Source organism: Hibiscus syriacus, unplaced genomic scaffold (genome assembly GCF_006381635.1).
Source record: "Hibiscus syriacus cultivar Baekdansim isolate YM2019G1 unplaced genomic scaffold, ASM638163v2 tig00110319_pilon, whole genome shotgun sequence".
Classification (NCBI taxonomy): domain Eukaryota; kingdom Viridiplantae; phylum Streptophyta; class Magnoliopsida; order Malvales; family Malvaceae; genus Hibiscus; species Hibiscus syriacus.
In genome coordinates, this window is record NW_024062678.1 from 2,825,509 (window position 1) to 2,837,211 (window position 11,703).

Here is an 11,703-nt window from a genome sequence, read left to right on the forward strand (position 1 = left end):
CACTGACGTGGTCCAATGAATTTATAAAATGAAAATAGGCCAACTACACAAATGGTCACTAATATTTAAGTAAGTTTTCGTTTTCAGATTAAAGTTTCACAAGTAACAAATTGGTCATTAAAGCATCAAATAGGTCATTGAACAACATTTTTATATCAAATTTACCCCAAAAGCTTTTTAATTTTTCCAATTTTGATGTATATACTTTTTAAATTTTATTTTAGAAATTAACTTTTTCAGACATGAAGCAATCAAATATTTCGAATGATCAAAAAATAGAAAGCTTTTGGAATAAACTAGATATAAAATCATTGTTCAAAGACTTATTTGATGTTTTAGTGACTAATTTGATACTTTTGAAACTTTAATAGGGGGAAAACGAAAACTTACTCAAACATTAGTGACCATTTGTGTAGTTTACCCATTTTAATTTTATAAATTCATTATACCATTTCAACAACCCGTTAAAGTTCTTAACGGTAATTAACCCTGAGTGACCACATTTTAATTAAATAAAAGCAAAAGTGATCAAACATTAATTAAATAAAAATAAAATAATCATATATTATGTTTTTTGAATTTAGTGAGAAAAAGTGTACAAAGCTTAAATAAAAGTGATCAATTATATAGTTTACCCATTAATAAAAGTATAAAATTGTTTTCATCCCTGAGATCAATTCACATGTTACCACTCCTTTAAGAACATATCGGCAAGTAATTGTCTTAAATTGAACAAATTTGACCTATAATCAATGAAACCATGAATTGCCTCAATCTACATAGACAACCATCAAACTATTTTCTCCTCCAAAACAAGAATAAAAGAGGGTCTAGCCAATCATCATGGTAGCTAAGCTACAACAAAAAACCACATTTCTTTGATTATTAGATTTAGATTGTGAGATTTTCTTGAATGGCAACAAATGAACCCATAATTTTCCCACCCACATCTGGGAATGTTTCACAGCCAGGAAGTGGCTTCACTTTGCCGGTCCGATCGACTTCGACCGGATACTTGAGAAGGTGGCCCTTCATTTCTGTAACTTCATCAGCCATGTATTGTTTCCAGTTTTGCTCACCCAAAGACCGCACCTTCCTTACACAGTCCAGACTCTCCGGTTGCTTAAAACTCTCCTCCACACCTCCAATATGCTCTGCCCATAGTGACATCCTATAACCGTACACCTGCACTCATTTTAAGTACATGTCTGATTGTGAAACACAAATACAAATGTTTAAGATCAATGCATCAAAATGTATCATCTCAGCTTACCTGCCCGTGCGGATTGTGTCGTTCGCTTAAGCACGTATGGCTAGGCTGATAGGCACCCATTGCTATTTCAGTGTCCCTAGTGCCTTCCATCGAGCGCTGGTTGATGTTAGCAGACCCTATTATGACATACTCGTCGTCTACTATCATACCTTTGGAATGAATGTAGATCATAAAGCGGCGGCTCTTCTTCGCAAGTGCCTGTGTTAACATATTTGGTTCATTTTCGTATGGATAAGCAGGCTGGAGTATTAAAGAGAAAGCTGGGAAGTCTACATAGGTAGGCTTGGGAGGTACCTGAGGAGTAATTGACATGGTGGGATCGCTAGCATTCGAAGAGGAAACTCCATCGACAGCCTCTCGGTTACCAAGACAAAAGAAATTTAGAAAATCTTGAGGCTCATATCTTTTCTCAAGTCCAGTTTCCACCAATGCCTGGTATATGATGTCATACATCATTTGCATTGTTTTATGCTGCAGAAACCAACAATTATAGATTGAATAAGTTTTAACTAACAGAAGGTCTTAATTTTTAGAAAGAAAAAAAACTCAACACATGATCAGTTTGGGTGCACTCTGCCGAACATGAAATGAATACGACTACCCGAAATATCATCTAGCATGCAGACAATTCACGCTTAAGATATACAAGTTTTCTTTTTCCCGAAATGGTAATTGGAGTCTACCTGCCAAAAGAGAATCCTTTGGATAGGAGCGCTGGTTGTAACACCTTCTGGCCACATTGGGATGAGAATATAAGCAGAAAACCTCTCATTTGATCTGATTTTGTTAGCAATTTTCAGAGCAATTTCCATTGGAATTAAATTGTTTGCACCTGCAAGCAAAAGCCAAAAACATGCTCAAAACCATATGCTATATATGCATTCAAATCCATCCAGGTTAAAAAAGAAAAAACCTTAGTATGAGCAAGAGAAATGAATGTTGTCAGTCCAGCTGATAGGGGATGAAGGTTTTCAGTTTTACATGACTAGTTTATGTTTGTTCCTTTATTCTTCATCTTAAAGGCTAAGTTTCTTACCTAAATCTTTGTGTGCATCCCAATTATATGATGATCCAAGAAAGTACTGATTCTCGATGTAGATGAAGCGTTGAGCAGAACGGATTGCATTCACATATGCAGTGTGTATGCTCATGTCTATAAGAACATTCTTCCCACACACCAAGTTCTAAAAAAATATATATACATACAAGTTGGTTATACTTCGTTAATCTTTCAACAATGGATGATAAGGACAGCTAAAAGCCATAGGCTTCTCTCACCATTTTTGTAGCTTCTTTTGGATCATGCGGAAAACCCTTCACAGAGTTGGAATCAATTGAACGGAAAACCTTCATAGTAGGGAATTCATAGGAACAGGCAAAAAGAATTAGGAAAAGGCCAAATATGGAACAAGAAATTAGTAACACCAACCGCTCACTAACATGCAAAATACCTGAACATGCCAAGATTCAGGATCATCCTTGCTCGAATAAGGGATTTCTGCCATCCGAACAATTTCATGAATCCTTTCAATCTTTAGTAATGCATCTTCAACTGAATTCTTTAGTTTTTGAAGCCCGTGAGGTTTAGAAGCCTTTAACCAACGCTCCTCAAAGTTGGTGAGTATGTCATAAGCAGCTGGGCCGTCAATTCGGCAATGCAAATCATGCCAAGGTTCTCTTGGACAACCAGTTTTAGGTTCCTACAGAGGGTGAAAGACTAATGCTAGTAAAAATGTTGCCTAATGTGGCAGATGATTCCTCAACACCAGGGCTTGTATATTCGAAGTATATTCCACTTCATACCAAATACTACATGCTTATACTGCATTATTTCTATATATATATATATATATATATCAATCTAGTTTTCGATTAGTCTAAAAACGGTCATTGTGCAACTAACAAATTCATCACTTATATGCATATGGTTGCAGCAAGGAGCCACTGATAGTTCCCATTATCCCAACTTCACATTGGTGTTTTAATTGAAAAACAGTCAGAGAAATGAGAACTGAAGAAAGTGAATAAGTTACCGTGAAGCAAGCGTTGTGATAGTCATCTTTGTGTACTGTTTGCAATGTTCTGAAAAGTGAATGGTTTGGAGTATCGTACCGACCCCTGCACAAATCAAGACCACCAACAAATGCCATAATCTTTCTTTTGTTGTTACCAGAATCGGCATCGACAATCACAGTTTTCTGATGATGGGTATAGATTGTTCCAGTTTCCTGGTAAGCAAAGGTCAAAAGAGAACAAACTCCAGCTTTAGAGTATTTCGAGTGTAAATAGTGCCTAAGTGACATTCCCCTGTTCGAAATGGCAATAAACTTTTTTTGACAAAGTGCATTAATTACTAATACTATGTAACAGACAACACTCAGATCATAACTAGTAACTAATTATACTGACCTGGTTTTTTATCCAGCTTCCTCTTTGGGCAGATCGAGGGCAAAGTAACACTTGCACGGAAGAGTGCTTGAAAAACTGGCGAGTCTCTTCATCATTTGTACCCATGATTCCTTCCTGCAAATCCTAGAGACCATCAGTGTATTCAAGCCAGAAAATGAATAATTGCTACTTGAAGGACAAAAAGAACGAATTGACTCTTATATGACATGGTACCGATACTCCTTAATTACTCAAGACAGAGATTCTTAGAGGACAAAAGGAAGAGAAATGGTCCTTTAATCTGCAAAGCCTTATCAAAGCTAGAACAAGCTATTACAGATAAAATCAAGACAATTTCTGTCCAAGACATAAGATCAGTTTCGGGATCATGACCGCAAAACAGCTAATAACTTGTGTGCAACTACATAAAAATACATCATGGGTTCAAGATTTATCAGTTGTACTTGAGAACTCATTAAACTATTCTTTCCCCTTTATAGAGAACCTGGAAATAGAAGATAACAGAAGTGTCTAAGCTTTAATTTGTTATTGCAATCTGTGGAACATAAAAACAAACATAACATAAAAGGAGATTGTTGAGTTGCTGACCGTTTTATATCCTACAATGCTCTTAGAAGTAGGATCATCCCATACAAGGAGCAGCACCCTAACACCCTCCTGAGATTTAAGTTTAAGAAGATCGCCCAATGTGGTATTCGACGCCTTATCGGATTCACGAACAAGTCTGATATTATGAAATACAGACCAGCCTGCAATGTATATCAAACGATGGGCCTGGACTATAGCATTACAGATGTCCAGCCAGCAGCTCCAATGCTCATATCCAGCATTGCCATCAACCTCCAAATTGGGAAGGAAACCATCATGGACGTGAGCATCTTGATATAAAGTAACTTTGCACCCTTTTCTAAGAGGAAAGTAAGTACCAGGGACCCCATGATGGTCAGGTCCTGAACCTAATCCCCTATGGTAAATAGCCATTTGCTGGATTGGGGTGTACTGAATTGACAAAGTCAGAACAGCTCCAGGCTTAATAGGCTCCCCTTTTTCATTAAGGATAGGGAAGGTTCCTTCAACTTTTGTGGCTGAACATAGCTGTTCAATCGGAATTCCAACGGCTCCCATGATCTGTGAGCCCACAACATCATCGTCTTTGACAACAAAGTGGACTTCAGAGGCATAATGTGCAACGGGGACGGTAAAACGTTGCGTCCAAACCGGATTCTCGGAATCACTAACAACAAAAGTTCTCCCAATCACAGCACCCGCCACCGAGATTGTGACATATGGATCGCTGGTTATCTTATGAGACATGTGGCTTTCGAGTTTGTCACTAACCTTTAAGTCAATCTTTCCAAGCATATCACCCAACTTCTTGTGGAACATATCCATGTTTGGTAGGTTTTTAGCCTGCTTGACCCAAATATCTAGATTGCCATGTAAGAGCAAGACTTGCAAGGACACTTTACTGGTCTTAAATGGAAGAATTTGGAGGCCCTGACCATGGCTCGAGCCTCCCAAGGAGGGAGCCTCGTGGAAAAGTGTACTAGCCATTGGAGAATTAAACTGGACCGGATTCTTAAGGAAATCTGGCCAATACCCAAAACTGGTAAGAGAAAATGAAAGGGGGTACTGGATTGAACAATGTGGAGGTAAGAGAAAACAAATCTGGGTGTTGGAGGAGATTTGAGGGTATATAATATGAATTTAGGGAATTTGCTTTGAAGGTTCTATTTTGTATCTGCTCACTTCCATTAATTACTTGTAGTTTACTTGGTCAATGCCATATTGGTCTTTCTTCTACCTTTCGTCTACCTTGAACTGCGGCAGCCACGACACAAGGGACAACGATATGCTCAACTTGCACATGTTTCTTTATTACAAATATTAATTCCATAAAACCCCATCCACTCACGTTTAACTACAAATTATTTAATCTTTTTAAGTGAAAACACATTCAATATTAGTATTTAGCAATATAAGATTCAATCTTTTTAATGACATTTTATTTTAGGCTAAAAAATCTCTTATTTTAGAGGATTAATCGTGTGTTAATAAATAATTTTTATCTATAGAAAAAAATTGTATCAAAATGAAACGTTAGAGTTAAAATATTAAAAAAATATGAATCAAAATGATTATTTTAATAAATATTGAGGATTATTTTCGACATTATGCAAACGATTAATGTCAAAACTAAAAAATCGGATTCAAATGTACATTGGCTACATTATAAGTTAAGAATAACAATAATAAACGATTTTACAATAGAATTAAGACATAAATTTACTTTAAAAACTTTAGAGGAAAATCACGAACAAGTGAAAAAAATACACGCTTGAATTTGAGTCGTTTTGTTTTTAGTCATTCCAATGGTTAATTCCACGTTTGTAAAAAATTATTTGTTCAACATAAACCCCAATATTTATAAAGATGATTACATCTCTCCGGAAATAATTCTCTTATATAATTTTAAAGATTAACTATTGCTCTATATTTATAGCGAAAACAAAAATTGGTCACCAAGAATCCTTGTTCTATATAGTTCTTTAACTTCAGCCACTAAAATTAATAAAAATCTAACTTTATATCAGAATAAGAACATGAAGAAACGAAGAGAGAGATGAATATGAGAAATATGTGAATAAAATGAGGTCTGGCAGCAGGTACTTTGTTAGAAACTTGAATCTACAGACTTACATGTAAGCCATATGATACTCGAATGCATTACGCTTATATAAGCCCACAGCTATTTACTCCATGAGGCTCGCATCAACATGATGAAACAAACAATCTTCTTCTCCATTTCTCATGGAGATCCTTTGTCTCTCTTACCTTTTCCGCTTCGACTTCAAGTAGGTGACAGATTGAGAGTTGCTATGCCAGTTGCGCTTCCTTTGGTTGATGAACCAGTTGTTGATTTGCTTTAGCTGCAATCCTGTTTCCTCCACAAGTTTGGCCTTATCATCTTCCTGTATCAATTATCATACACGGAACCATATGAACCTCAACTAATAACACTAGTAATTCTTGTTCTGCCTATGGATATGAAACAAGTAATGGAGCATTGGGAATTGAAGTTAGTTGCTTACAGTTGGGTATGGCCACTTTGAGTGTTGCTGCCACCAGTTTTTGAGCACTGTGGTTGTGTCACCTGGTAATTTCCCAGCCCTTCTTTTTCGTAAAATCTCCTCCCTCACGTCCTCAATTCTTGATTTGAAACCCTGCACGGACATTACAGATTGTGTTAGTGTTTACTTTTTCTCAGTTACCAAACACGTGTTTCACTTGGCTTGGAACCGGAAGAGCAAGAAATGACCTGTTTCAGTTCAATCTTGAGCTCCTGACGGACCCTCTCCATCAAAGACCTTTCGGATTCAGTAGGGATTAAGGGACCAAAACCCATTAAGTCATGCCCTTCACTGCCGAATTGATCCAAAGACAAGTCCATCTGCATCTCATCCTCATCATCTGACATTGTTGCACCTGTGCCTTCACCCAAGCTAACTCCTGCAACACATGATACAAAGAGTCAATTTTTTTTTTTTATTGTTTTGGATGATTATAAGGCAGTGTATGTTCATAAGTTTTCTTTTTAACTATAGATAAAATTAACCTTACAGACTCAATTACTCGAATCTAAGACTTAATTAGATTCAATCTTTAAAATCTCCTTAAAGTGATAAAATCTTGAAAATGCACAATCATTGATGATAACACTTCTCTATCTTTCTAAGTCTCAAAAACGTTAACATAAAACAAACTCCAAAGCAATATGTACTTTTTTACGAATTATAAGCGTAAAAAGATTCAAATACTTTTTAAAGTTTTTCTTTCTAAAAAATGATAATTATAAAATATCTATTCAATTTTTTTTCTTAATCTATTAACAGTATATATATTCTATATACATAACTACCTAAACTTAAATCTTATAAAAAGAATAATTATGATGTTCTTACATCACCAATTTTATTATACAACCCTCTACATCATAAAATTAAACTTTATACGAAAATATTATTTTTCTAAAACTTTTAATCTATCTATTAATCTATTTATATATATATATATATATATGTATATATTAGAATCCACCTACACTTAGTGTATAACTCTTAGTTTTACATACTTTTAAAACTGTTGAATGAGGAAAATCAAATAGTAATATTAACTTATTATTTTTTTATTCAGTAAATATTTTATTATTTCCTACTGTTAATTTCATCTTTTAATTTCTCTCATCCAATATTCCTTAACTCTTAGTTTTGCATTAGATACAGTTATTGATTGTAAAAATTGCAACTTTCACTTTGTTTTGTTTAAGTTGTAATTTTTTTTAGTAGTATGAAATGATTATTTTAAAAAAATTAGATCTATTAATTTCACATACTCTCTACAACGTAATCTTTCAAACTTTGAGAAAAGCATGTATAAAATTTGAGGGGACAATTGTCCCACTCATAATAAATGAGGCAACAACAAAGATTAGTCCCTCATACTGAATATAATAGGTAGGCATCTAGACAGCTAGGGTAGACTCCCCATCAAACTGACAACACAATAATTGAGCCTTTGCTAATTTAACCACTTCCACACACATGTCATGCAACTATCAAATTTATATGACATATATATTTTATTAAAATATATTGTATATCTACATAAGAGGGTTGTTTTGATAAAATGGATCCCTTAAACCCCACGTTCTAATTTGTTTATATTTTTTTAAATATAATATAAACATTTTTAATGTATACCTAAGGTTTGGTATGTATGGTGGTTAGAACTAACAAGTCATATGAATGAACATCTAGCTGGAGATGATTCAAATTGATTATTGAAGCATAAATAATAGAATCTCTTTCAAGAAAAGGAACACCGGAAATCATCACCAACCGCATCACAACACCAAAACAAGACCAGAGAGCAATTAAGCATTATTAATTATTATCTTCAAGAAACAAGTAAAATAAAAGTATGATTCTATCCAAAACCAGCTAATGATGGTGATTTCACTAAAATTGTTTGAATAATATGTTCAAAAATATATGGTGTAAAAAATATTATTTAAAGTAGAGTATTTGTTATGATATTTGTTGGAAATGTTTGGATCATACGACGACTTCTGGACCACAGAAGTTTACTTCTGAAAATTATTTGGACTACACAACGACTTGGAACTATCACTGTTATCATACATGCATGAAACATCGAGAATACACAATGTAGTCCATGTGATTTCTTAAAATTATCGAGTAATCCAAGTATCTTTTAAAAATCGTCGGCTGATCCACATCCTCTTCAAATATTATAACAAACACTTTAATTAAAAATAAAATTTTCCTCGCATCCTATAGGCTATATGGTCAATCTTTTTAACTCATTATACATATATAGGTAGTTAGTTACATGGTATATATATATATATATATATATATATATATATATATATCCCTAGGAAACAAAATATGGTAATATTAGGAAAATGAAGAGAATAGAGAGGGACAAACCAGTAAGAGCTTGCAAGTTATTTTCAATTTCACGGCAGGCCATAACAGCTTCAACGGCATGGACTCTGACATGTTGTTGAAGCTGTTCTTTGAAAGTACATAACACTAACAAATATTGTGCCTGCAACAAACAAGATACCATCATAAACAACAAAACCACTTTCCCATGTACCAAAAACAAAACAAGAAAATCTCAAAATTAATCAGACAACAAAACTAGGAAATCCTGACAGACCAAGAAGTTTTCAAGCTCCTGTCTTTCATGGGGCGATAAGGAATGGCCCTGTTGATGATACTGTGAAGCATATGATCTAAGAAGATTATGAGACTGTGCTAACTGTGCATCAATCAAAGGCAACTGATCGATTGGTGTAGCCACACGCAGACAAGAAACATGTGCTGCTACAAGCTGCTCACAAAGCGGATGTATGGCTATCTCAGCCTTCAGCTGACGGTTCCGGTCACCGGAAACAGACACCTCACCGCCGCTGCTTAATCCTCCAACACTCCCACCACCACTCATCATCCCTAACCCTGGCTCTTGCATTTCTTTGAACCACAAAGGCCTATAATAAAACCCAAGTAAATATATTTGTAAAAGAAATGAGCATCAATCTAGTAGGTCAAGGAAGGACAACAAAGAAAGAGCCTCGTGCTTCGAGAGTGTTTTTAATGGAGGAAGTGAGAGAGGGAAAAGAAAGACAGATTTTGCTTATATCTCGTTAATGGTGTAAGAGAGATGCAGTATATCGGGATCTGAGACTGGATTTTCTGCACCTCCTGCTATATATGTTGCAGGGTTTCTTGCTTTTACATACACAGAGAAAGATGGAGAAGAAAAAGCATGACAATTATAATCAAAGCATGTACAAATTAATATATGTTAAAAAGAAATACATATATATTTGTAGGGATTTTTTAATCAGAGAAAAGGATGGAAGGGGAGGAGAAAGGGGCTATGGAATCATTACTATGAAAGGCTGTTTGGAAGAAGAGAGGTCAGATAAAGCAAAGGCAACATATTAATAAAGCTGTTTCTTTAGCCTGACAATTTAATTGCTTTTTGTTTTTTTTTACTTTATATTATATATAATTTAGGATAAAGTGCATAAATGGTTCATGAGTATATAATATTGCTTTGATAAGTTATTTGAATATTAAAAGTTATAAAATGATCATATGATAGGCGCTACTTTATTGAATCCTCCGATCATAAAATTTATAAAATAGTCACATGACTATTCATATATTTTAAACTCTTCTTTTTTCATTAAAAAATTGGTGATTGTCTAATATTGATATTAACATGTTAGTTGAGATATGATAAAATATGATCCAAAATTGTTTTAGTTGTATTTTATGGATCGAAATTCCATTTATATAATGTTATCGAGTCAGTGCTTAAAATATTATGTAAGCGAGTTAATGCTTGAAAGCAACGATAGCATCATAGACATCATTAAAAATATGATTTTATTATATAACAGTCAACAAGTTAACGTCCAACTCATACATGTGTCAGTTTTTTAACGAAAAAAGATTACTTTGAAACATTGAATAGTTGGTGACCATTTTGTAACTTTTAGTAGTTAGGGGACTCAACAAAACAATGTCTTGTAGCTAATGGACCATTTTGTAACTTTTAGTAGTTAAAAGACTCAACAAAGCAATGTCCTATAGTTGAGGGGTCATTTGTATACTTTACCCTATAATTTAAATAAAAATTGGAAAAGGCAATTTTGGATTTTCTTTCTAGCTTTTTAATAAAGAAATGAGCAAGTGGCACGTTGGGTTTGATTGGAGTTTGGTGGATCACTTGATTAGTAATTAAACTTAGAAATTTAAAAATAGAGTTGGATAAGGATTAGGTGCTTCTTAATTCAAGTTCTTGAAAATTGGAAAAGTTGGTTGATATATTCTCACAGAAACTATTCTAATTTTTGTGTAAATAAAAGGTGTAATACCAAAATTAGCCCCTAATAAAACGATCATTTTAATTTTATTCTTTTTTTATAGCATTTTGCTCTAAATATTTTATTTTAGGGTTAAAATGTCTATAATAATTGATCAAATAGTCAATTTTGCCATTATTATTTTTTGCTAGAACATTTTAGCCCTGAACATTTCATTTTATGATAAAAAAAATCCTTACATATTTTTGAAGTGTTAATAGTTCATTAACCAACATTTTTCATCAATAGAAGAGTCTTTTTGCCCTAAAATGAAACATTAAGTTTAAAATACTAAAAAAAAAGAATCAAAGTGATTATTTAATCAAACGCTAGAAGACTTTTTTAACATTACACTAATATTAAAAAAATTATATTATTTTTGTATCATGATTATATAATTTAAGATTTTAATGAAAAGTAAGTTACTCTTGATTATATTTATAATATTATTACCTAGCTCTTGATTATCATAACCAAACTTACTTTCTTCCCTTATAATACTAATATAAGATTATAAGCCCAGAACATTTAAATTAATAATTTATAATTGATCTTT

General features: G+C 33.7%; 2 protein-coding genes across 3 annotated transcripts; both read right to left on the minus strand.

Moving 5' to 3' along the window:
* Positions 1 to 801: 801 nt before the first annotated feature.
* Positions 802 to 5,339, minus strand: LOC120117372 (phospholipase D beta 1-like). 2 transcript variants are annotated; one of them, XM_039137654.1, is made up of 10 exons: positions 4,271 to 5,337; positions 3,683 to 3,796; positions 3,307 to 3,501; positions 2,725 to 2,973; positions 2,552 to 2,620; positions 2,310 to 2,457; positions 1,957 to 2,105; positions 1,568 to 1,744; positions 1,274 to 1,471; positions 802 to 1,185 (listed from the first exon to the last, which is right to left on the minus strand). In XM_039137654.1, exons 1-10 carry the CDS (start codon positions 5,234 to 5,236, stop codon positions 892 to 894), a joined length of 2,559 nt encoding a protein of 852 aa, XP_038993585.1. In that variant the 5' UTR covers positions 5,237 to 5,337; the 3' UTR covers positions 802 to 891. The 2 variants fall into 2 exon arrangements, with proteins under 2 accessions (XP_038993585.1, XP_038993584.1); XM_039137653.1 differs by having other exon boundaries at positions 1,274 to 1,744; positions 4,271 to 5,339.
* A 1,136-nt stretch (positions 5,340 to 6,475) lies between these two features.
* LOC120117373 (homeobox protein knotted-1-like 7) lies at positions 6,476 to 10,048 on the minus strand. Its single transcript, XM_039137655.1, has 5 exons — positions 9,431 to 10,048; positions 9,196 to 9,316; positions 7,002 to 7,192; positions 6,775 to 6,906; positions 6,476 to 6,654 (listed from the first exon to the last, which is right to left on the minus strand). The coding sequence occupies exons 1-5, from the start codon at positions 9,740 to 9,742 to the stop codon at positions 6,514 to 6,516; spliced, it is 897 nt and encodes a 298-aa protein (XP_038993586.1). The 5' UTR covers positions 9,743 to 10,048; the 3' UTR covers positions 6,476 to 6,513.
* Between the last annotated feature and the right edge of the window lie 1,655 nt (positions 10,049 to 11,703).